A 27,237-nucleotide genomic window follows, 5' to 3' on the forward strand; every position below is an offset into this window, starting at 1 on the left:
GATTTTGACGATAACGATAATTAGTCAATATCCTTTAAAAAACTGTTTTTAAAAGTCTGAGTTACTTTACAGCTCATTATTTATGAATAGCATTATTACAATAATAACCAATAACCTAACCTATGACTTTTTAACCAAACCAATGCATTGTCACTCTGACACATTTCCAATTCTGCCCCCACTTGTATGTGTGACGTGGTCTAGCCAGCTACATTACAGAGGATAGATAGGCCTGACAGTTTTCCAAGAAAAAGTCTGAAGCTGAAGTTCCTTTCAAACCTTTACTTAGGTTTCACCATGAGCCCGTCTATGTCCTATTAAATGACATTCTCTGGTTTCACTGTAAAACTAAGCAGACCTTACAGAATAGAAACTAATGCATTAGCTTATGGCTAATGTATATGAGAAATCCCATAGAGATGCTAACGGTTAGCATAATCGATAAAAGTGTATATTTAGAGCGAACTTCAGTCCATTTACAAAAAGGTAACATAAGAAGATTTCTTTGTTTACAACAACTGACTATTAAAATACTCAAAGGCTAGCCTAATGTTTACATATAATACCGTGACTTTAACTTGTCAATTCATCAATGCCACTTGAACGAAGTAGCTGCACAAAATAAACATTAGGCTGCGTGTGACAACGTGGACCACTAGCAATCACGTGACTTTCTCTGCTGCAGCCAGGGGCTTCTCTCGCATTCACCTCCTGGCTTAGTGAATGTATGGTGGTTCAATGCATGATTTCGAGTGTTTAAATTACTTAAATTAATTTAAATACTCGATAATGTAAATTTGCACATCGTTAAAGCAGCAATCACATATTATCGCAGACGATATGTATCGCCCCTAGTGTGTGCGTGTGTGTGTTTGTGTGTGTGTGTGTGTGTGTGTGTGTGGGGGGGGGGGGGGGGGGGGGGGGTGGGTGCGTGTCATAGCTTCATGGGCGTTTGTGTGTTATAGTTTCACATTAAGCCATCTCTGGTTATTCTGGCTCCTGTGTACATGTGGGGTGTGTTTATCAGGGCAAACAGACACTATTAAAGGTAAACTATGCAGTATTGGCCATTTCCTTACTGTTTTTTTTCGGTTTCTGCTTATTTTTCACTTGCTCTGTCATGACGAATGTCTGAGAAACTCCATGGCTACCTTTTTCTACCTGACTCTGAAGCTGGTACATGAAGGTAAATTAAGCTAAAAAACTTGCATATTAAGCTAAAAAACCTGCATAGTGTGCCTTTAATGCATCCTACAGTGAGGCCTAGTGAGTATGCGGTAAGCACCCACTCAAATGAATGCAAAGTGTCCAGTCACTCATGATGCTTCTTCCAGCAGTATACACACTCTATGTGTGTGTGTGTGTGTGTGTGTATGCTAGGGGTGGGCGATATGGACAAAAAATAATATCTCGATATTTTTTGTGATTTTGACGATAACGATAATTAGTCAATATCCTTTGAAAAACTGTTTTTAAAAGTCTGAGTTACTTTACAGCTCATTATTTATGAATAGCATTATTACAATAATAACCAATAACCTAACCTATGACTTTTTAACCAAACCAATGCATTGTCACTCTGACACATTTCCAATTCTGCCCCCACTTGTATGTGTGACATGGTCTAGCCAGCTACATTACAGAGGATAGATGGGCCTGACAGTTTCCCAAGAAAAAGTCTGAAGCTGAAGTTCCTTTCAAACCTTTACTTAGGTTTCACCATGAGCCCGTCTATGTCCTATTAAATGACATTCTCTGGTTTCACTGTAAAACTAAGCAGACCTTACAGAATATAAACTAATGCATTAGCTTATGGCTAATGTATATGAGAAATCCCATAGAGATGCTAACGGTTAGCATAATCTGTAAAAGTTTATATTTAGAGCAAACTTCAGTCCATTTACAAAAAGGTAACATAAGAAGATTTCTTTGTTTACAACTAGGGTTGCAAAGGCACTGAACATTTCTGGTAAATTTCTGGAAACTTTCCGGAAACTTACCATGGGAAGTTAAGCTGGGGAATTTTAGAAATATTCCAAATTGGAAACTTTCATGGAATTAAAGGAAATTATGGGAATTAATGGGAATTTACGGAAATTAATGGAATTTTGGGTAATTCATACAAACTGTTTCATATACAAACATTAACATTTTGTTTCGTAATAAGCAATATGATTTGTATGTTCGGATTTTTATTTTTATACAAAGCTAGCTAGCATGCTAGCAGGGATCCCATTCTCTAAACTAGCAACACTGAACTGCCCAAGATACACTACACCACTCAACAACAAAATCCAATTGGTTGGAACATTTTTTCCCCATGCATATGAACGCACCATAGATTTCCTTTATGTCTAACAGTCTATGCCGATTGCTGTGTGCATGGGATTGACGTATGTGCATGGTAGAAATTTGACTGAAATTGCATTAAATCAGGTTGTTTTAACTAATATTATGCTGCAAGATGGGGTTTCGTCCACTACATTTAAGTTCCCTGTTATAGACTAACTTGCCATAATAAAAATTCCCAGTTTATTCCCATTAATTCCCGTTTATTCCTGTTAATTCCCATATATTCCCGTTAATTCCCATGAAAAGTTTCCAACTTTGAAAATTCCCGGAATTTTGCAACCCTATTTACAACTGACTATTAAAATACTCAAAGGCTATCCTAATGTTTACATATAATACCGTGACTTTAACTCATCAATGCTACTTGAACGAAGTAGCTGCACAAAATAAACATTAGGCTGCGTGTGACAACGTGGACCACTAGCAATCACGTGACTTGCTCTGCTGCAGCCAGGGGCTTCTCTCGCATTCACCTCCTGGCTTAGTGAATGTATGATGGTTCAATGCGTGATTTCGAGTGTTTAAATTACTTAAATAAGTCATTTAAATACTCGATAATGTCAATTTGCACATCGTTAAAGCAGCAATCACATATTATCGCAGACGATATATATCGCCCCTAGTGTGTGCGTGTGTGTGTGTGTGTGTGTCAGTGGAAATGTGTGCACACTCCTCACCTGCCATAGGCAAAGCGTCTGTCTTTGTGGTGGTCTCCAAAGGTGTCCCACAGTCTAAGGGATACACTGACCTCATCCACCACATCCCTGGACCTCTCCAGCACCTACGACACACAACATAGACTTCGATAACTGCACACAAAACATCTTTGTAATATGGCCAGTTAAAGTACAACAAGGAGGCTGAAGTCTCTTCTGATAAACCTACAGCAAGATATTTACTGGCCATCTCAGAAAATCTGAATGATCAAAAGACATGGATGAATGGATGCATGGATTAATATATAGATGGATTATTAAAAAGGATAGTCTGTCCACAATACAAGGAGGCTATGCACGTATTTGTAGTGCAGCACACACACAAAAAAACTCCACTTGCACAAACCCAGCACCAGTACCCATCTGGGCCAAAAACAACCCAGCAAAACCACAAACTCACACAATTAATGTAAAACCCCACTCTAATGAGGGAAATGTAGGAATTCATATTTACAATTCATATTTTAAAGCAAGGTATTTTAAGAGTGTGTATGTAATGTGTGTGTGTGTATGTAATGTGTACAGTATATATGTGTGTGTGTGTGTGTGTGTCTCATAGTTTCCTATTAAGGAATTCTAAGCTACAATGCTGGTTATTCAGACTCTTGGGAGTACATGGGGTGTGTCTATAAAGGTGACAAAGTGACACTATCAACACAATCAAATTAAGTGTTTGTTAGTGTGTGTGTGTGTGTGTGTCCATGTATTTCTCTGTTGTCTCATACACTCAGCAGCCATATATGTCCACCCGGACGGGTGGCGCCAGCCGCTACCCACCTCCTGGCAGACACGGTACTGGTCGATGGCCCAGACGGTTGGCACGTGGGTGGCGAGCAGCTGGTACTGCGTGAGGGTGGCGTTGCAGGCGCGCGCGCAGATCAGCCGCGTCTTGCCCACCGCGTTGTCGCCCACCACCACACATTTGATCGTCTCCACATTGGGCCGCTCATAGTCTGTGTCTATATCCATGGAGAGGGCCCTGAGAGAGGGGGAGGCAGAGGCAGGAGGAGAAGAAGAGAGAAAGATGAAGAGATGAAGAGGAATGGAGAGAAGAGGGAAAGAGGGATAATGGAGACGGAGAAAGAGAAGAGAGGAAGAAAGAGAGGAAGAAAGAGAGGAAGAAAGAGAGGATGTTACTCACTGCAGTTGTTTTAGAAGAACAGACACAAATGCACATGCATACAACACATACTTTTGGCAGCATGAAATATTTAAAATATCAAAGTCATCTATGCTGCCTTCAAAAATCCATGCCTTGCTGCCACTGAATGCTATCTTCGAGGGCAGGATTTCCAAGGCAGGATTTCCTTTTCAGAAAGACTGACCAAGTGTGAATACAAAATGTATTGGTAGTAAACACTTTAAAAAACATCTACCAAATGGAAAGTTATAAACATTTTATGACTTCTCTCTATAGATGCTTCAATGTGAACTCAAACCACAGTCCCAAAACACAGCAAAATATTGTAGCTCAGATTGTAAAGACCTTCAGATTCCGATTGTAGTTCTCTCTCTGGGGATTTGCATTAAGGACATACTCTGAATCAGATCATTGTGCTTTTATCATTAACGGCAAATGTAAGAGGAAATCCAGCATGGCCAAATCAAATGAAGGAAAGCCATCATAACGGTCACTGATAAATGTATTTCTATGTGTTTTGTGTTCCACAGCCCTTCCAAGTGACCGCTGGTCGTCTGCCAACCAATTTTCTACTTTGCACACTTTCTAAAGGAGGGAAGTAGACTCATAGAGTGAGAACGTCAACCAACTTTCTACTTTGCACACTTTCTAAAAGAGGGAAGTAGAGAGTGAGAATGTCCAAAGAGGCTCAATACTAACAGCGTCGTAGCCTTCATTCCTCTCTCAGCTGGAACATTTCCACAGGCGGTATCTGACACATTGATTACTGGCACAAACAGACCCATAGGCCTACCCGCCACTCCACTCGTTCACTCTGCCACCCACCGCCCCGCGCGCCACCCTACCACCCATCTCAACCGATCCGACGTGCCAAAATTGTGTCTCACTTCACAGATGGGAGTGTTATGTATCTTACAGCGCCAATGTGTTTGAGTGAGCGGGCAGGCAAGCGACTGGGGGCCCGGGCAAAAAGGGATGCCAGCGCACAACTTCGGGCACCCGATGTAACCTCACACCTCCCCCCTGGCAACGTCACGGAATGAGTTGTCCTCTCCGGCAGGGGAAAGAAAAAACACACACAAGAGAGTGCACAAAGAGAGAGAGGGAGAGAGGAAGGGAGAGAGGAAGGAAGAGAGAGAGAGAGAGAGAGAGAGAGAGAGAGAGAGAGAGGGAGAAGAAGAGAGAGAAAGAGAGAAAGAGAGAGAGGGAGAGAGAGAAAGAGAGAAAGAGAGAGAGAGAGGGAGAAAAAGAGAGAGAACGAGAGAGAGAGAAAGAGAGAGTTAGAGAGGCCAAGAAGCGAGGGGGGTACATTGTGGGATGCATGACACATGACCCATGAAAAACATATGTGGGGGGCATGAGACAGGGTCCCTCTCCTCTTGAGGGTGAGATCTAGCAGGGCACAGTCCAAGACACACACAGGGCATCTAGGGGGTGTGGAGGGATGAAAAGTATGCAACCTAGAGCTGAAAAAACAACTCCGAGCAGGCCTACACCTCTTTGACTTTGATAACCTTTGATCTTGGGCTAGAGGAAACTAATCCAGGAGGCTAAACAGCACTGCTCCTCCTGTGCCTTTGATGCGGCAATGTTTTCCACCATGCTATTTCAACTACTGTTACGTGTCACACATAGCCAAATCAACTGGCTTAATAGGAGTAGAAATGTTGCCTGCGCAATCCTATTACACACCAGATATCACTAACTATTTCTGTCAAATCCTACAAAATCAAATTAAGAATACAATGCTTATCATTTATTTAAGTAGAATCCTTTTCATAAATCCTATTACAAATCAAGTAGAATCCTACTAAAATCCTATCCTATTACATGATTTGTGTTATAATGGAAAGAATGGCAGTATTGTACAGCTAGAAAAGGAACCTGCTTTAAAGTTTCCTGCTGATTAATGTTGTCCATTAATTTACATGTAGGCCGTGTTGGCCTGAGTTACTGAAATGAGACCATTGAGAGGGTGGCCTCTTCAGAAAGGTGAGAAACGGCACACATTATTGCTGAACTGAGAGGGAGTGTTTCAGCAACCAAACCCGCTCCAGATACCTTAACTGTGAACTTGATACTCGTTTAGAGAACGCCATGGCCCTACTACGCCCTAGAGGGAGAGAGAAAGAGAGAGAGGCCAGCACACACAAACATCTTCAACGACTTCCACTGAACCCTCTTTCTCTTGAACAGACTTCAGAGAAAGAGAGGGTTCTCAGGCTTCACTGAAAGACTTGTCAGACTTCACAGAACCTGAAACTGACATTGCCACGAATTGCCACAACAGCTGAACCGAAGCCACAGGCATTCTAAACCAAAAGGACACCGTGTACTCTCATTCTCTCTCTGTTTGTGTTCCGCGTCTGCCTTGGGGGTACAAAGGGAAGCCTCCAGATAGAGGATACGGCACAGAGGGATAGAGAGAGAGAGAGAGAGAGAGAGAGAGAGAGAGGGAGAGAGAAAGAGAGAACACATCAGCACACAGCGTCTCTGTCTTGAATCTTTACTCTGTGCAGTGGGAGGTGCCAGTCACGCACACCTCTCTAAACACCTCTGGAACACTGGGCATTCTTCTAGGTTCTCTCTCTCTCTTTCTCGCTGTCTTCCTCTGTAATTCAATCACCCACATCGTTCTTCCATTCTCCCTTCTCTCTAGTCAGCTCATTCTGTCTTGTCACTCACTCTCTTTCTCTCACAAAAAACACACACACTCTCCACACACACACTCCACACACACTCTCTTCTCTCCCCCCTTCCTCTTTGTCCTCCTTCTCTCTCTCTATGTATTATTTAATCCCCAGCCCCACACACACACACACACACACACATTTCGTATATCTACCATCTCTGCCTTGCCCTCCGTGGCAGCAGTGCACTTGCTCTCCCTCTCTCTCCCCCGTCTGTGGAAGTTATGCAACAGCTCCAGTAATAGAGACAGTTCTGTCTCAGCACCACATAACCAGAACACCCCCCTCTCTCTTGCACACACACACACAGTATATACAGGAGATGTGTGTCAGTGTATATTCGTGTTCCATGTCATATATTTTTAATGCTAACTTAAAAACAGACAGGGCCTAAAGCATAAGCAAGAGCAGTGTGTATGCAAGTAGGCATGTACAGTATTTTTGTGTCTACTCGTGGCTGTGTGGGCGTGTCTCTGTGCCTAGCTAGGCTCCTATCCGTGAGATTTGGAACCATATATATGAGTATCAAATGCACCAGGATGGTTTAAAACGCACATGGGGACAAAGGGGTTTGACTACATTATTTTTTTTTGTAGTTCATTACAATAGATGTTGTGATTGTGAGAGCGAGCATGTATGTGTGTTTGTGCATCTGAGTGTACGTGTGTGTGTGTGTGTGTGTGTGTGTGTGCGTGCATCTGAGTGTACGTCTGTGCGTGTGTGTGCGTGCGGGCGTGCTTGTGTGTGTGCATCTGAGTGTACGTCTATGCGCGTGTGTGTGTGTGCGCATCTGTGTGTACGTTTATGCATGTGTGCGTATGTGTCAGAGTGAGCAGTGGCTTGGGACGGTGGCAGTGCAGACTGGTTACATAACAGTAGGCTGTAAACAGCGAAGCGGCCGAGCAACATCATCCCTCTCCTCTCTCACCCCCCACCCACACACACACACCCCCACCGGTTAGCGCCGCGCCTCTGCTGCCATGCTCCACAGGCCCGGCCCGCCGCCGCCACCAATCCCGCACCGCTCCGTCTCTCCACGCTTCCATCTCCCCAGATCAGGGGACAACATAATCCACGCCGACGGCCTCCCTTTGTGCCGGCTACAGGATAAGCTGGGAATGAACTCCAGTTCTGCGCGACTATCAGTCCAGGTTCAACAGGCCTGAGCGTGCCCTATATTAGGGGCTTGCTGCTCACGCATTAAGAATTCAAAGGCTGCTGCTGCCGGTCGCTCTCACAGCTCGCTGCTGCCTTTCTGCAGCTGACATTGTCTCTATTGCCGCTGCCAGACCTCTCGTGCTACTGCACTCTCTCTCTCTCTCTCTCTCTCTCTGTCTGCAAACTATTCCTGGCGTTGGCTGCTATTGTTGCTACTGTCTCATCATGTCGCTGCTGCTGCTGCTGCTGCTACTGCCGCCTATTGAAAGGATAATATTGGAAACTGGATCCCTATGGACCCAGAGAGGCACTTTTTTTTCCATGCTGGCTTCCCGTTTTGCCTGTCTGTGTTGTTTTGGGCCCTCTTAAGCGAAAAAGGAGGTCAACATCATGACAAGAGTGTGCCAGGAATCTCAAATGGGTCTGGGAGATGAGGGGGGGGTGGGGGGGTGGGGGGGGGGCAGTGGAGGAGAGCAGCGAAAGAGAGAGACAGACACACAATGAGAACAAATGGAGGGAGGAGTGAAGTGACAAAAAGAGAGAGGAGGTGGGGAGGAGAGGGGGAGGAGAGGGGGAGGAGAGGGGGGAATGGGGAGGGGCAAATTTCTCTTTATTACTCACACTGTCCCTTGAGTCTGATATTCCCACCCTGTGTGTGTATGTGTGTGTGTGTGTGCGCGTGTGTGTGTGTGTGTGTGAGTGAGAGAGGGGATGGGGAGTTAAGTGTGTGCGGCTGTACTAGAATGCATAAGTGTGTGTGTGTGTGTGTGTGCTTGCCTGTATGGGGTGTGCATAGATAAATCTAGTGGCAAGGTGATAAGAGTGGAATGTTAACACCAAGCCCCGTCCGCTCCAACACACAACCACTGAGTCTGAGCTGGCAGCACATGCTGTCCAAGATGGCCAACATTAACACCACTGTAAGAGCGCACATGGACATGCGGATGCAGGGGGCTTCAATTGAACAGGCTCTGTCTGTGGTGCAGGGCCAGGACAAACAGGCCTCCACTGGCCTGCACTGGCCACTGCCAAACATCACAAACACTCTGAGCTCATGACTGATACCAGCACCTCTGAGATCATCTGAGACATGATTGCTCTCTACAGATCTCTCCCTTCAAGTGCGCTCAACCGCTCAACATACAAATTCACTCACCCAAGCACCTCTGGAACAGAGTAGGAAAATAGTGTAAAATGACGGTCAGATGGAAAGAGATTGCAGATCCTCTATGCAACAACTGGTGAATGAATCAGGGGGGAAATATTTATTCACATAGACACACAGACTACTCCGGACGAGAGAGCGAGTGTTCTCTCTCGCTCGAGCCCACAAGCATCACACATGCAGGTAGGCGGACGATGATTGCCTCCTCACAGAGAGCGACACTTACGGTATATGAGCAGTACAGTACCTTTACTCTTCAGGAGGTCAACAGGGCCAGAGAGCAGCTCAAACAGGCTGCCTGCGGGCCAAGAGGTCTGTCTGCTCGGGTCCCCAGTCTCCAGCTCCAGCCCTGCTGTCAAATCGTCACATTGTGTGTTTTCAAGAGTATGTTTACCACTCGGCAGTTTGGTTTTTTTTTCTCTTTAACCAAATGTTCATTTCATCATGTCATTGGCATTGCGGATTTTGCGGAGCTTGGAAGCGTTCCTTGTAATCAATATCCTCTTAACTGTCCACTCGGGGAGAATGAATAACGCTGCCCCCTTTTCGAGTTTATTATTCTGCATTGATTAAGTAGCCACTCACGGAGCGGATGCTTTGAGCGCATGCTTGCAGCGGAAGGAAGGCGAGAGAGAGCTGGAGTTAGACACGGGTTTGAGCGGTCAGGGTGGAGGAGGGCATCTCTTCACATGGGCTAAACTGCAAAGGTATGTTTGCTTGCTATGTGTGGGTACATCGATATGACCACTGTAGGAGCTGTGTGCATGTTTGGTTATCATGTGTGGGTACATCGATATAACCACTGTAGGAGCTGTGTGCATGTTTGGTTATCATGTGTGGGTACATCAATATGACCACTGTAGGAGCTGTGTGCATGTTTGGTTATCATGTGTGGGTACATCAATATGACCACTGTAGGAGCTGCATGCGTGGCTGTACTGTAGCTGGGGGAAGGTGGGCCTTGAATGAAACATACAATCTAGGGCTCGAGTGTGTTCCTACAACAGGGCTGCTTATCTCTGCGATAGATGTGAATCCCAGCACACTGGCCTCATTTGGGACGGGTAGGGTGGTCTCTGGCTGTAGGCGTAATGGTTGGCTTACTGAAGGGCTCTGCTCAGTGTGCCGCTGCCTGTGCATATATGGTTAGTAGGTTAGCGTGCTTTCACCTGTCACCTGATGAAATTCTATCGTCACACTGACCTCACGGGAAGAGGTGTGTGTGTGTGTGTGTGTGTGTCTTGTGTCTGGGTGATAAGATGTGTTTCAGGCAAGGTGCATTAAAGAGATGGTATGCGATATCCTGCTTATTTTTCTCTATGGTATCAAGAGAACCTCTCCCACTCTCCTGCCCAAATCTAGCGGCCAGAATATTTCATGATTTCATGGCATTGCATCAGGAGAGACACGGGGGCGCCACATGACTGAGCTGCCATTCGCCCCGTTTCATTCAACCTCTTGCAACACTCCTCCTCAGCACCCATTCAAAATTATTCATAGCTCGCATGAATCGCGTTTTTCGCAAGAGGGTTATTGAATGAAAGCCAAGAATCCTAGAAAACTTCAAAGGAAATGTCAGTGATGGCGCGAAACAACGGAGCTCCAGGAAAGACATAACAGAACAATAAGAGCCATGCAATGTAATCTCGGTGCAGACGGAATGTAAAAGCACATGGTTACAGCAGGGACCACAAGTAGCCTGTAATACCACTAACCAGTCGTGGAAGCAAGCACAGCAATATGGTCATAAAACGATTGCAATAAAATCAAGCGAATTGAGTAAATACTTTCCGAGCTTTGGTTACGATACAGAAGAGTGCCTAGCCAGCATGCCATTTAAGGCACTACAGACGCCGTGAATACCCAAACCAACACCGAAATTATAAAGCATACACGTGACTCATCGTTCACCCAAGTGACATTTCTGCCTACCTTCCGACTGTTCCAGAATTGACCCACATGCCAGTCCGCCTCAGTTCCACCCCTGGATCCCGTTACGCCGGGTGCAGGAGTAGAGGCCAAACAAAGTTGCTACAAAGGTGTAGGACTTTTTAATGTGTCGTCGGACGCCTTATCAAGCCACACAGCTGTCAAATAGGCGGCATCTCCACGCTCGCTATCCTCTGCTGAAAGTGAGGCAAAGCTTTTGAAGCGAATATGTCGCTGACAACTACGAAACTCCCTTCCTCTGTCTACACCTGCGGGGTAATGTCGATGATTCTAAAAGAGACTACTTTCTTTCTTGCGAAAATGCAATTGCATTTCGTCTCAAACCCTTGCTCCTCCAGTATTCTTTCTGTTATTGTTTCTACAGCTGATTTCCCGACAACACGCCCCTACAGTATCGCGTCATGGCTCTTGGAGATCCGCCTTTGACAGTGATGTAATATCCTAAACAGCCAATCGCCGGATGGTGGTCGCTTTGTCTCCCCGCCCCGTCTGGGAGGGAGAGTCTGTCTCGTTAACCCAATTGTCACTGCATTCCTTTGTACATGGGTGTATACAGTCGACGTGGGTGAATTATTCGGTGAAAAAAGGCATACCAGCTCTTCCAACCATGCCTTATTGCTCTGTGTTCGACGGAGTCCCTTGTTCAAAGAGACATAGTGGAGAACAACACGTTCACCGTGCTCTTTTCCAGCTGCGAGAGCACACATCAGTTTTCACTGGAAATGTAACGCTCAGTGTGATGACATCAATGATAAGTTTTACTACAGGAGGCCCTATTTAATTTGAATGGGAAGAAAACAAGAGCAGACTGGATTAAGAAAAATCCATTATTAAATAGTATTTTGATAGGCTAATAATCAGGCCTACCATATTTATTTCTCTTCGGGTGTGAGGCCAAATAAGATTTAAAAAAAAGACCTTCCAAAAATTTAGATTTTTTTCAATGAGAATGCAAGGCAAAAAAATGGTTATAATAATCTGAGGCTATTTAAATCTTTCATTGTCATGGAAACTGGTAAGAACTGACACAATGCAGTTCATCTATTGCCCACATAGATGTCCACTGTTCAGACTACAAGAGACCCCTGAAAGACAGACATCTTGGAATGCACATTCCTAGAGAAAGAATGCAAACTACAGGGCCCATCTTGCCTGGACCTATGCCCCTGACATTGATAGTGATGGAAAACTCATGTAGCCTAATCCCTAAAGTATTCAAAGCCAGGGTGCCCTGTGGTTTCTCAACAAGTGCAGGCAAAACATAGAGCGCCTTATCTGTTAATGGGTGTGTATCCTTCCCTGCTATCTTGGATATTCAGTCACATTTCACATAAATTATATTTTTTATTACATGCACTAATTCATGGCTGAACTAATTAAGCAAGGTACAAGCTACAGAGACACAATTTTGCTTCCCAGTAATGATCAAGTTTATACTTTCTCCATACTTGGAGAAGTTGTTTTGAATGACAGCATTTTGTTAATATACTGTGCATGAGTAGTATGAGGTGCTGAACTAAAAGTGGAGTGCCCTCTTCTGGTGGCTAAAAGAAGTGGATTCAGTCCACATTACAGTAAATTGAACTGGCACATAAAAAGTATCGAGTTTGTCAATAAAACTATTTTATAGTCCTATATTAAAATCTTTTCTTTTGTTGATTACATTATAATTTTCCATTCAATTCCCCAACATCTGCTAAAGAAGTTACGGGACAGATTGACAGTCTTGATAATGGGAATGATCGGATTCATCTGATATTAGGATGGACATCTATCTAGCTTTGTGAAGAATTGCGTGTCCTGATATTCTACAAACCTCCTATCCATCATTGTCAAGTTGGACAGTGATATGAAGCAGGCACATCAATGCAGTGCCTTTTTGGACTTGCTCATAGTCTGGGAAAAGCCATGCCCCTTGGCTCTCTTAAAAAACTTGAGCAGATATTAGAATATCTCAACAGAGGACTATGGGTCACAGGCGGATGTCCTGAATAGCTGACATAAGTAGCTGTCAGGAAAATAGTTTCTGATAAAGGTAAGGAATGGTGCTCAAAGATGCTTCTCAGCCTCCTAGCCTTATACAGATAATGCAAATGATATCGATAGCATGTTTCTCATATTTCTGTCTCTTTCTCATAGTTACAAGGGCCGCTGAGGAGCAGCAGCAGCAGCTACTGAGAAATTGGGGTCTGGTCTGTCAACACCCAGTAGTCAAAAGCGCAGACATACCCCTCTAAGGCTTCTTCCCAGAAAGAACAGACACCACCCTACCACAGAGCAGAGGATAATAACAGATGTACAGCATGGACAGCATTCCATCTCTCAGAGAAGTTGACTGGCTCTTTTTTTTAAGTCCAACAAGGTAAAATAACAAGCAAAGCATGAAGGACAAGGGTCAGGGACTCAGTCAGTCACAGGTCTGTGTGTTATTTTAGTTGAGGGGGAACAATGGCTAAAAAAAAGGAATGAAGGCAGCCGGCATTTTTCTGACTGTATCAGGGGCAGGGCTAAAGAAAAAAAAGAAAAACTGGTCAGATTTGTCCTTTTCTTAAAAGTCAAACTACGACAAAGATAATTGCTGAGCGATTATCATGTTCCAACTGTGCCTCGCTGTCCTGGTTGATAATATGAATTCTGCCGTAGGAACACATACTGGCTACACAAGATCGCACAAAACCAGCATCCATTTACATTCAAATATGGGTTTTGCTGAGATGAACTCCACAGACAGCATAAACAGCAGTGAGGAAGAGAGAGGGTTTTGATGGAGGCTGAGCTCCATGGTTTGTGGCTGAAGAGAATTTTGTGTGTTGTGGCTCTTGAGGGGCCATAGAGAGGAGGTTTAAAGGTCAATATATCTATGAAGATATATTCGTAAATGACTCATTCCTTGGGTTGTGGATTCAACACATCTGGGGAAAGGTCAAAAGGTCAGGGCTACTTTTCTATTTTGATTGTAACTAGTTTCCACTGAAATACATTCAATTGTTTCTGTGCCTGTGTTTTCATAGAATTGGATACATTGTTCAAGTATAGTTAGAGAATGAAAAAAAAACATGAGGAGGAATCTGTTGCCAACGAGACTGCAACAGCGTTCACAGCCTAGTTGAACCCAGATATGATGAGGACTAACAGAATTTATAACTTCCTTTATCCATGGTGAAGGTTGCAGTAAGGCCTGGACCCAGCTGAAAATTCCAAAGGCTCAAGCAACAGCTCATAACAATGTCTAAAAAAAAGGACACACATTAAGAAAATAGCACACACACGCACTAGGGAACTGGGGAAGGATACGAAGACTATTACTCTATTACGATACTCTCTCTCCCTCTGAGTGTGTGTGTGTGTCTGTGAAAGAGAGAGAAAGAAAGAAAGAGTGTGTGTGTGTTTATGTGAGTGAGTGAGTGAGTGGGGAGGGGGGGTGGTCTGACAATTACCTTGAATCCTGACAATTGCTTCTGCTTCAGTTGAGCTATGGATACAGATGGTTTATTGTGATTCTAAAACAGCTAAAACTTACAATGTGCTTCTGAAAGAAAAAACACTGGACACCCTACACCCTGTGAGAAGTGTCCATCATCTCCCATTATGAGTCGGGTCTTACCCCATCAGCCGAGAGCGAGCCGAGAGAGAGAAAGAGAGAGAGGGAGGGAGAGAGAGAGCCGAGAGAGGGAGGGAGAAAGGGAGAGAGAGAGAACATTATACTCAAACACGAGATACACACACAAACACACACACAAAGTTTATACGTATAAATGTCTTATCTATCGTATGTTCTGTATTGTATTGTTTGATGTCCTGCTTTGGCAATGCAAAGAAATATTTGTCATGCCAATAAAGCTACCTTGAATTGAATTGAATTGAGAGAGAGAGAAGAGAGAGAAAGCCGAGAGAGAGAGAGAGGAGTCTGTGATAAGCAGGCCATCAGCTGGCTCGAGCTAATAGCGGCATGGAACAGCAGCTGTAACCCGTGGTCCCAGCAGGACGCTCCAGAACGCTCCGCCACGCTGTTGCTAAGCACTCACACCTACACGCTGCCTGCAGGAACCTGTCGGGGCCTCCTGACGGATGTGCGCCCAGCCTCATCCTCGTGCACCGGTGCCAGACACGGCGAGCACACAGAGCACCTTTTCTTACCTGGAGATGCGCCGAATTGCCTCAAACACGCCGTGTTTGGAGATGACACGGACAAACACAGGCCAGTGTGAAAATTAGAAGACTGGGTGGAACATCATGTAGGGCGTTTGTCCTGGAAGTGTGAGTGTCTGCAAACAAAGGCGACGAGCTGAAAGTCCCATCAGCAACAGTACCTGTTCCCTTGTTCCTTCAACAAGCCTACACATACGTCTCTGTCATCTCTCCCACAGAATCACCATCAAAAAGATGTAGGTGTCTCAGCATCCCAGCTGAGAAGATAGGATCTCATATATCAACTTCCATGGAAGATTCCCCCCACTGATTCCCATACCAGGACCCTAATTATGAGAAGGTTAAAGGTTAGAAAGTGCTACGCTATTGCTGAACCTTATGCCCAGCATGCTGTTGTTGACCGATTTCACGGTGTCGCCTCCCATGGCCGACAGTGACAGACAAATGTGCTGCCAAAAATCTTTCATTCCACACATTTCATTGGACATCAACAAGCCCTGAACTATGTACTGACATTGGCCACAGCACAATGTCTAAATATGGTCGTAAACTTCCATGTCAAATATGCCTCATATCTGGACAGATTTAGTAAAGAATGCTTATCCTGAAAATAGTGCATAGTTAACTGATGTACCAGTTCTGTTACCATGACTCCATGTGCATATCACTGACAAACACAGTAATTATGTCTCCAAATTCTTGCAGGTTGAAATGCAACACTGTTCTAGCAAATAACAGTGTTTAATATTAAAGTGAGGACATGTGTCCATGTGATGTGCAGCTGCAAATATTCAGTGATAAGAAAAATATACAAGTGTTTTGGAGAATGAATAATGTTGTCATTTTTCAGACTGCAATCTCACCTTGCTGTCGGTGTAATGTTAACAAATAACGTAGCAGCTTCAGGTTGCTGTGAATCTTTAGAAGCTAGTGGAGCAGAAATGTGTAAACAATTGACCAGAAGAAAATAACTTTTTCAACCTCCGGTTGTTAGCTAACCAGGATGTAATCTCAAACACGGACACACAAGACCATTAGGCCTACATGGTTGAAACTTTGGGTCAGTTCTATTTTACTGTCTCGAGTTTATGATCCAAAAGCATCGTATCAGAGCATCTAGGGCATCCTAAAGACCACTCCACAAAGCACACACACACACACACTCAACTCCGTAGCAAAACAGTACAAAACACTATCCCAACAATCATCTTGAAGGCGGGCTATTGGCCTGCCTCGAGAAAACTCCACTTGCACTGTGGTAGCACAGATGGTGTGCTGCGAGCCGAGGGGCTGTGAAGGGGGTGGGTGAAAGGGGGAGAGCGCGGACACCGGCGTATGGGAACAGAGGCAGGTTTCAGGGAGCATGCTGATCAAACACGCTTGCGTGCCAAGCCAAACAGAGCCGGCCAGCAGGAACGCTGCGGATGGATCATGCTGTCCACCTCTGGAGGAAGGGAGCCGGGGAGGAGGAGGAGCAAAGGTGGTGAGAAGATGGAAGAAAGAAAGAAAAAAAAACGGAATGGTTTTCCAGCTACTCTCTTAAGGCCCATTCACACCAAGAACGATAACGATAGCTATAAATAAATATCGTTCTCGTTAATATGAATGACGACGTTCACACATAAACTATAACGATAACGACATGAAGAACGATATCGTTGGGGATCACTTTCAGAGCGATTTTCAGAACGATATAAAGCTAATAGCCAATCAGAGCCCATTGAATTTTAACCGTCACATTAATTAGATAGATAGATAGATAGATAGATAGATAGATACTTTATTGATCCCCAGGGGAAATTCAAGAAAGAATTAACACAAGAAGAATTAACACAAGGAGAGACTTTGTTTATCGTTGTTCAGTGTGAACGCTTTTATCGTTATGGTTATAGTTATCGTTATCGTTCTTGGTGTGAATAGGCCTTTACTCTCTTTATTCTTACACTCTAACACTTATTGTAACAATCATTCCACTTTATAAGCACGTTTAAGACTTTCCATCACAGATGACCGAAAGGATCTACATGATGTTATCTAGATCACACATAAAACAGTACTCATGAGACAGATCATCTATATTGGCAAACCAAAGCACTGAAGGCTTGACGGAAGGCTTGAGGAAACCACACTTCTTCAGAAACATGAGATGTGTTACGGCCCTAGTGTGTTTTATCCGTCTGTCTCTGTGCCTTTGCCCTTGTTTAGGTCCCATCTACTGCTGATTGCCGGAAAGGGAGTTCCTAGACTCTGCTGCTACTGGAAGAAACTGGAATCCATGCATTTCCACTGAATTATTTTTGGAATCTGATCCCTTATCATACCAGTTCATTCTTACTCGTTGCTCGACTTATCGTGACTAAATTCAAGATGGCTGCAAACGCTAAACTTCGTGAAGATACTGTCTGTATAAATCGTCTTGTAAGTAAACTACCAGTGCTTTTTCAAAGTTCTCAATGTCTCGTTTTAAATGTCAGGGCCCTCGGAAGTCTACCAATGAAGTGTGGAGATACATTGAGCCTCGTAAATGGGTGTAAAACAGTGATTTATTTGCATGGCTAGCCCGATGCCGAAGCACCACTATTGAAAAAGCTGTTGGTAGCATCGGCTAACTAGCGCCAGATTTTGGAGTGCAGGGGACAAGCCGAGATGGACTATGAGACATACGTTCACACTCGGTATCATGTTTCAATACACTTTAGGTCAATATCACACCGGAATTCTCCTTTAAAAGACCCAAGATGGCGTTAGTTCAGTGCCTTTGAGCCCGCCAGCAACCACAGTTGTGTAAGAGCCATGGATGGCTGTGTGTACTGTGTTTATGTTTTATGTTGTGTATTGTCCTGAGCTGTTGTCATGCTGTGTGATCTTGACCTGCTCATTTTTAAGCTTACTACAGTGGTAGTGCGCGCCGAGTGCAGCAATTACTCCCAGTGGGGAGAGTGGCTACGATGTAGCAAAATACTGGCCTAGTGTGGCCAGGGTGTGCCGGGTTCGGCAAAACTACTCCCAGTGGGGAGGTTGTGTGTTTGTATGTTTATGTGCTTGTTTGTTACTATTTGGCTTAGGCCTAGCCGTCTACATACTTTTAGTGTGATTGTCTTTTTGAACTTTTATTTTGATTTATCAATAAACCTCAATAACTTCCAACAACGTAATTTACTTCCATGTTTGTGTTTACTGTTCTCCTTTATTTAAGTTAATTAGTTACGCAACCACATGCACCAAGGCATTTTAACATCCAGGCGTAACAGATGACTCAGTTGAGCTTCACCTCTGACCATGCTACCCAAACTGGACACTTTAAACATCACACAACGGACCCTGAGATGACCGGAGCCCTCTGACCCCAATAGCCTGAGGCTTTTAATGGAAACAGGAAGAAGCTTTGTTGAGATTACTCTGGCCTGCTGTTGTGTTTGTGTGATGCTCTAATAGCGCTGGTATGCATTTCCACATGTTTAACATGCACACACACAAAAATAGCCTCGCATAAAAAAACCGAAGGGTGGGGGTGCATTACAATGTGCGCGCCCTCGAACGAATGGAACATAGGCAAATGTGCACCGCACACATACACACACACACACACACACACACACACTCCTGCAAACACACAGAGACATCTCACCCCACCCTAGTCCACCCCATCCCGGAATCAACAGTCTGGCGCGCTTGGCTGCACAATTCAAACGAGATCTCGGAAAAGCCATGGAAAAATCCATACTGGGATCCAGCTATTTCCGGAGCACAGGCGGCTGCGAGTGCACAGATGTCACTGGGCAGTGCACTCCATGTGACCACATGTCACCACCAGTGTGTGTGTGTGTGTGTCGGTATGTAAGTGTGTGTGCGCGTGTGCATGTGTGTGTGTGTGCGTGGTGAGTGTGTGTGAGAGAGAGAGACTGAGAGCCGTGACCACATGCAAAGCACATCCAGAGGAACTCCTACTTTGGAGGATTACACAACAATTAACGGTGGCCTTGATGTCATAATAATGGAGGAAGGAAGTGAATAGAAGGATTATTGTTTTGACCCGTCACAGATAGCCATCGGTCACTGCTAACTGGCAATGCTCTGAATCATCTGATTTGAGTGGAGGTCAGTAGTTAGGATTATTGTTTGTTTAGATTAGGTTCAGTGTGAAGTTCTCTCTGGAGAGAGACACGCTTTGTCTGTGCCAGAACTCTGAACTTAGTCACTACAACACCACACCACACTGTACCACACCGTGCTTCAGCTTCATATAAGATTTACACATTTAAAAATAAAGGTGAGAGTGAGTTGAATAACTACCAGTGTTTCCCATACATTGACTTATTTGGGCGGCCCACCACAATATCAACATTGACCACCACACAATGATTTTCCAGGTTGTACTAAATTGTGCTTAAATCTGATTAGCATCATAACCACGATGCGCTAATTTTTTTTTTTAAAAACTGTTGCATTCAAGTTAATTCTGCAAACCTACCACCAAAAATAGAATTCAATTCTGTGGGAAACACTGACTACTATGGAGGTAAAGAAAGACTGAAACAAGAGCAATATGCTAGTAAATGTGCTGCCTTAACGTGACTCTATCAACCAAACACCTTCAATTGTGCCACATGATATGGTGTCTGATACCATGTTACTTTTGACTTGCTCTGTCACAAGGTCTCAAGTGCACTGAAGTAGACGTGAGCCTTAAGTAGGGCCATCTGTTTTACTATGGCATCTGACAAGGATAATAAAATCTACTAACTCCCTACAAGCACTGGACCTGCATGATGATCACTTGGCAAAAATCATTTACTAAGTGGCTGATGGTGACAAATGTTGGCAAGTCAGAGAATTAAAAATGGGGGGTGCTGTAGCGCAACAGGCTACAACGCCCCATACCATACCATGTACGGGTCCAAGTGCCCACAGGGACCCAGGTTTGAATCCGACCTGCGGTCAGGTCCCGATCCCACCCCATCTCTCTCTCCCACTCACTTCCTGTCAATCTTCACTGTCCTATCCAAGAAAAGGCAAAAAGCCCAAAAAATATACTTAAAAAAATAAAAAACAGTCATCCGGAACACTCCCTATACACAAGAAATGTTAATGAATTAGAGCAGAACTAAACAATGTGTGTATGAAGAGGTATTCTGCTTTGATAATATACATAGATACTTTAAATACAAATAAGCAATTATACAATCTCATGCACACATACAAACAAATCAGTATTTTGTTATGTGTATGTGTATGATGTACTATATCGCCCAGATCTACAATGAATATTCAGCAAAACACATCAACAAAGTCCTATAAGGTATAAACCATTCACTGATCACGCAAACAGGAAATATTCACCAACTAGTGGTGCACACCAGACGAGCTGAAACGAGTTGTTGCCCTCAGTGAGTGGAGTGCACAGATTCCTGGGTGATGCTGCTGGGATTTACACTCCACTGCCTTCCTGGTTCAGCTGAACCAGTGTCCAAGTTTCCACACAAGCTGTTCACAATGAACTCACTGCAAATCATGCACACAGCTCAAAACAGCACAGAAATGTATACAGGAGTGATCTGTACTAGATATAGTAGTTCTTCTCAACTATAGAGGTAGATGATGACTGACTGTATGTGAATGCAAATGTTCGGTCAGAAGTCCAGTCAGAAGTCCAGCAGCCTCTTATTTAGAGATACCATCTCACCCAAAAAATACGAACAGGGAGCCAGTGGCCTAAATGATCCAAAGTCCATCAACAGGCATTTTGCTAACAACACACACACACACACACACACACACACACTACCACCGTTTATGTCAGTTTATGTCATCACAGTTTATGTCCTCTATTGGTACATGACTTGCATCCAATTGCAGGCATCAGGGTCAAGACCCAGCGACAATTTGTGATGTGTTCACATTCAGACAACTTGGAGGGACTTCAAGAGCAAAAAAAGACAAACGTCTAAAGTATTTGTGCGAGATGAAGACGCGGAATGTCTCTATTGAGGAAATGTGGAAACCTTAACCCAGACTCGAGAGGGCACACGCCCTTCTCCACAACCACACGTATCTGCTGTCCAGCTTAAGCGGTCATGACGACAGATTCTGTGTATGTGGCGTTAGACGCAAAATCATTCTAGTGCGTAGTGCAACAAGGAACCTTTCCCCTTTAAGAGCCAAGTTCTTATCCCATTGAGTGTGTCAACAGGGGTTGTGCAACCACTGGCCCTATCTGTGCAGACTTTGTGGACCTCAGGGTGCACACACACACACACACACACACACACACACACACACACACACACACACACACACACATACACAACTCCTGATGGGCCGATTAGAGGGCTTGGGATGGGGTCTACAGGGGCAAGTTGGGGAAGAGCTGGCATGCAGACAGGAAAGGAAGGGGAGAGGAGAGGTTGGGGAGTGTAGGGTGGGGTTTGGGGGGAGGTTGGGGAGTGTGGGGGGGGGGGGGGGGGTTAAGGGGACATGTTGAGTTTTAGCTAGCATGGAGGCAGGGAGGAGAAGAGGATTGGAGTGAAGAAGAGAAGAGGAATGGAGTGAAGAGGAGAGGAATGGAGTGAAGAGGAGAGGAGAGGAGTGAAGAGGAGAGGAACGGAGTGAAGAGGAGAGGAGAGGAGTGAAGAGGAGAGGAATGGAGTGAAGAGGAGAGGAGAGGAGTGAAGAGGAGAGAGGAGTGAAGAGGAGAGGGGAGGAGTGAAGAGGAGAGGAGTGAAGAGGAGAGGAGAGGAGTGAAGAGGAGCAGAGTAATGCTGTAGGGACCGGCTGGAGCTGAGCTCGTATCTCTCTCTCTCTCATGAGGCCTGTCCTCACTTCCGCCACAACACCTCCCTATCAACAGGTCCCTCAACAGTGCAACACATGCAGAGACACATACCCAACCCTTTCCCTAGGCATGTGCATATCATCCCCCACACACACAATCACACACACAATCACACACACACACACACACACACACACACACACCAATGTGACACTCTGTGGCTATTTGTAAATCTGTAATGACAAAATGTGCTTCATGAAGAGAACACCTTTCATTATTCTCTTATTTGTAAAGGGTAATTTTAGTCATATCAGGCTTTGAAAACCATTTACCTCTCCTAAGTGAAGAGTCTCCTATCTGAATAATGAATAATATGTGTGTCTATGTTTAAAAATGAAAAAAAAAAGGGTTCAGTCTGATATCCAGAGAGATAGATAGACAGTCAGACACACACACATATACTGTATGCGCACGCGCACTCACACACACACTCTACCACTGTCTTTTTCAGTCCTTTTGAAAAGCCAGGCCTGCCACAGACAAGATCCCTCTCTCTTTCTCTTCCCTTTTTTGCAGCTGTTGCCTGCTGCAATTCATACTCCATCCATCTGCTGCCTTCCTCCACCCAAACATCTTTGAGCCAACTACTCTCTCTCTCTCTCTCTTTCTCTCTCTCTCTCTCTCTCCCCCTGTCTCCCACTATCTCACACCAATGGGCCTTGGTGACTGCCAGCCAAATAACTTTACACAACTGACAATTTCAGTGTCAGCTGCCTCTCCTCCCACTGTGTACTGCTATCCTACAGAGACACATTGTGACAGGAAGACCATGTCTCTCTATGGGCCTGTTCTTTGTGAGTTTGTGTATATGTGTGTGTGTGTGTGTGTGTGTGTGTGTGTGTGTGTGTTTGTGTGTGTGTTTGTGTGTGTGTTTGGGTGGGTGGGTGTGATTGTGTGGGTGTGTGTGTGTGCACAACATGCCAAAATGTTTGTGTCTCTCCGTCTATACATGATTACATGTGTGCCTGTCTATTTGCATGACGTATGTGTGTGTGTGTGTGTGTTTGTGTGTGTGTGTGTGTGTGTGTGTCTGAGTGTGTGTCAGTAGGAGTGTCTTTGTGTCGGTTACAGACTCTGACGCGATGGCTGCTGTAGGTTGGATTCAGCCCAGCGTCGCTAGCGCCCGTCCACAACTCACACACACAACGAACCCCCCACCCCAAGCAAAGCCTCACAGTGCGGGGGGAGAGATATTGCTCAACAGCCCACAAAGACACAGGCTCTTATATGGCTCCCAGCTGCGTGGAGCTGGCCTGTGTTCTTGGTACTCGAACAGGCTGGAATGTCTGGAGTGCAACCCCACTAACACTAGTAACCAACAACAACGGCTACCCTCTCTGGAGACAAGTGCATTCGGTGGGACAGACTAAAACTTGCCCTGGGGACGAATAGCTTGAATTCCAAAAGAGAGCAACAAGAACATACATTATGCCTAACCTCGACTACACACCACCTGACCCACCTCCTAAAACTAAATTGTTTGCCTTCAGTTAAAAGATGTTCATGGTTGTATTTGACAGGTTTGCTGATGTGCTTTAAAATCTTCACTGCAAACAATGCAGTGCTTTGCAGACTTACATCATCACTGAGGGCATCAGTTTACTGCCACTGTGGCCAGACATGAAAACCAGCTTTAATAATGACCCGTTTTTGACACAGGCAATTCTGGACCATTCAAATGCTATATTAAATTCATCTGTACTTCACTGTCACCTTCACTGTCAAGAGTTAAAACGAGAAGTCTTCCACAGAAGCAGAAGTTTCAGAGTAGATCAATATGATATAAGCTAGCGTTTTTTCCTGAAAAGTCTCGATATACAGATTGTTGTCTGATCTGATAAGATGCGCGGTCCAAGCGGGCATTCCCTTGCACTGACACCCACGAAACCAGTCAGCCGATCATGTAGGCTGAGCTGACACACCCTCTGAACTGTTTAAAACAAAGCTCTCCACTCTTTACTCCAGTAGCGCACGTCCTCATCTAAAGTTACAGTGCATTTTTCACTGTTTCAAAACTACGATGTAAAGGTCGAAAATCGAGAACTGTGTATCTAGCCAATTGTCAATCTGCTAAATGTTTTCAGTGTCCGTTTTGTATTAAAGTCTAGCCTGCAGTTTCTTCAAATAAACCCGTTGCATAATCACAACACAGGCCAAACATTCAGAAAAGTTAACAGTGCGAAAGGGACTTAAATACTAATGTAAAACATCGCAATTCCGAAGTAGCCTAATGTTAGATATCCCTCTCGTTATGCAATCATCATACACGTGTTGCCATGAAACTTACTGGTGAGATTTAGCCTACTGTGGCAACATCAGTGTCATGTCCTACAAACACCAAGATTTCAAAAGTGTGCTATATTTCATACAGGCAACAAACACAGCAGCTCGCATGTCTTGCGGAATAGCCTACTATCATTGGGCGGGCTTACCTTCAATTGCTCATTCACCTCAAGAATCGTTTCGCTATGCGCCACGTACGCCAGCAGCTTGGATCTGAGCAGCTTGGATCCGAGCAGCCTGGATCTGAGGTTCTGCTATCGGTCGCTTATTGTCGAGTCTTTTGTTTGAGCAACAATTATACTCTCAGTTCACCAATAAAAAGTAAAGATTTGTTTAAGAAAATGGGTTTCGTTGAAACTATTGCGTAGACGATGATGTGAGCTTAGTACAACGTGATGCTGGAGAGATCACCCAGAATCTACTGACGACTCGCTCGGTTCGGGTGAAGATGGTCGTGGCTGTGGGAAAGCACTCGACACTTTATCTCTTAGAAAAGGAACGGAACAACTGAGACCCAATAGCGGTAGGCTACACGGCCAATTAATAGACTTGCCTGCTCTGCGTCTTTGTATTCACTGGTGCTGATGCGAGTTTTCGCGTCCTTTTGTTGTCGCCGTCACGCCTTAAAAACGAGATTTCAGGATTAGACTCTCCACCCTGACATACCCCAGTCCAGTCACACCTCTCAACGTCTTGCAGGGTTCGTCCTCACCACAATGACATTCCGTTAAATCCCTTTTAATGTAGCCCACAGTCTATGAATGCTATATTCATTGTCGCATTTCTCCAAGTTTCACTAAAAGTATATAGGCTACAGTTCATGGTCATCGTAAAGCGTTCTGAAATGCCCATTAATGGTTAATGACTTGTTTTGTTTTTTTATCTTGAACAAAGAAATTTGTTATACAAAATGTCATCTGGGAATGCACGTCCTTTGTTCCCGCTCAACCTGCGGGCGTTCGCGCGTGTAGCCTCTCAGCCAGCCTATGTCTGACCACACTGCCCTGAAGCCTCGCCCGAACTTTGGCTGTTGGAACCAGTCGTTGCTCTACGCACTCTGTTAGTACCTCACCATCGATAAGTCTGACTGTGTGGTCCCGGGCGTGAATCCCCGATAGACTTCAGTATGCGCTATGAAACTGTCCCCGCCACGCCCATCCATTCATAAAGTGGGAGGTCAGCTCTTTCACTTGCGAGGAGGGCACCCAGACTTATAGCGGCTCCAGTGAGATTATGTATTAGGCTATGTGTTTTCTGATATTTCATTAAACATTGCAGTTAGTATGTATCTAAGTAGGCTACCATGAAAATTGAGCCTGTATCATTTCTGTCTCTCTATCTCGCTCTCTTACAGCCATGTTTTGTGGAACAGTTTGACCTATTTATAAACTAAGCAAGTAGGCTGTAAAAATAAACAAAATTTCAATTTGAACCCATTAGTCACATGAAGTGTCAGAGGGCAGTCAGTCTGATCCAGTTTAATTCAAGTGTCTTTGACTAACAAAGAAGATAGCGGAAGACAGCTGCATGGTAATGTTGAAGTGCTCTAACTTCACTGATATGTAGTTTTATTTAAAGCAGGTGTTTCTGGAATCAGAGAAATTAGATCTTCAGACTTCTGATATGGTCAGCATGGTTGTATTTCTCCTACAAAATGTCAGCACTCAGCCAAGGTAGAGCTGATCTTCCTTACAAGTGTGAGTGTTTACTAGTAAGTGGATAATGTGAATCACATGTGCTACGTTGTGCAGGGCATATTATGTCCTAATATCAACTCTTAAATATGATTCTCCAGTCATGGATACATTTTTAACTGCTGCAGGGAGGTGAGGAAATCAGTTACATGGTTTGCTGTGATTCAGCCAATCTCCCTTTTTAAGCACCTAAAAGGCCATGTTATCACATGAGACAGTTCACCTAGAAATCCACATGCCTATAGTCAACACTGAAGTGGAGAAGATGAGATTGTCCATCCAACTTAACTCACTCTCACTCAGTCATTGATTTATTTAAGATACCAGGCAACATACTGGAAGGATTCACATTGATACCAGCCTTAAAGGAGAATTCCGGTGTGATATTGACCTAAAGTGTATTGAAACATGATACCGAGTGTGAACGTATGTCTCATAGCCCATCTCGGCTTGTCCCCTGCACTCCAAAATCTGGCGCTAGTTAGCCGATGCTACCAACAGCTTTTTCAATAGTGGTGCTTCGGCATCGGGCTAGCCATGCAAATAAATCACTGTTTTACACCCATTTACGAGGCTCAATGTATCTCCACACTTCATTGGTAGACTTCCGAGGGCCCTGACATTTAAAACGAGACATTGAGAACTTTGAAAAAGCACTGGTAGTTTACTTACAAGACGATTTATACAGACAGTATCTTCACGAAGTTTAGCGTTGGCAGCCATCTTGAATTTAGTCACGAAGTCGAGCGACAAGGAAGAATGAACAGGTATGATAAGGGATCAGATTCCAAAAATAATTCAGTGGAAATGCATGGATTCCAGTTGCTGCTACTGGAAGAAACTGGAATCCATGCATTTCCACTGAATTATTTTTGGAATCTAAACTTCGTGAAGATATTCGTGAAGAGTTTCTCCTAAAAAAAGACATTGCTATCAGACATTGCTATGAGACAATTGTCAGTCATAACCCATTAAACATAACTTGCATAAAAGGAAGCAGACAGAAGGAAGTGCACACATCACATGCTGTGTATCAGGCAGTGTTCTTGAGTGTGATGCCCAGATGGTGTCAGCATCAGTTCTCAAGTGTGGTGTTGGCCTCACAAG

At 44.4% G+C, this 27,237-nt stretch overlaps 1 protein-coding gene across 12 annotated transcripts in view; it reads right to left on the reverse strand.

The window, feature by feature from the left end:
- The window catches only part of rhobtb4 (Rho related BTB domain containing 4), a 43,512-nt gene extending 17,892 nt beyond the window's left edge, over positions 1 to 25,620 (reverse strand). The window contains exons 1-5 of one of the 12 annotated variants that reach the window (XM_042101657.1): positions 25,344 to 25,502; positions 24,586 to 25,058; positions 9,470 to 9,574; positions 3,846 to 4,047; positions 3,030 to 3,133 (exon numbers count right to left, since the gene is read on the reverse strand). In XM_042101657.1, coding sequence (XP_041957591.1) covers positions 3,030 to 3,133; positions 3,846 to 4,037 — 296 coding nt within the window. In that variant the 5' untranslated portion in view covers positions 4,038 to 4,047; positions 9,470 to 9,574; positions 24,586 to 25,058; positions 25,344 to 25,502. The other 11 variants (XM_042101653.1, XM_042101652.1, XM_042101658.1 and 8 more) reach the window with 11 other exon arrangements.
- Positions 25,621 to 27,237: the final 1,617 nt, after the last annotated feature.

Source organism: Alosa sapidissima, chromosome 8 (genome assembly GCF_018492685.1).
Source record: "Alosa sapidissima isolate fAloSap1 chromosome 8, fAloSap1.pri, whole genome shotgun sequence".
NCBI lineage: Eukaryota > Metazoa > Chordata > Actinopteri > Clupeiformes > Clupeidae > Alosa > Alosa sapidissima.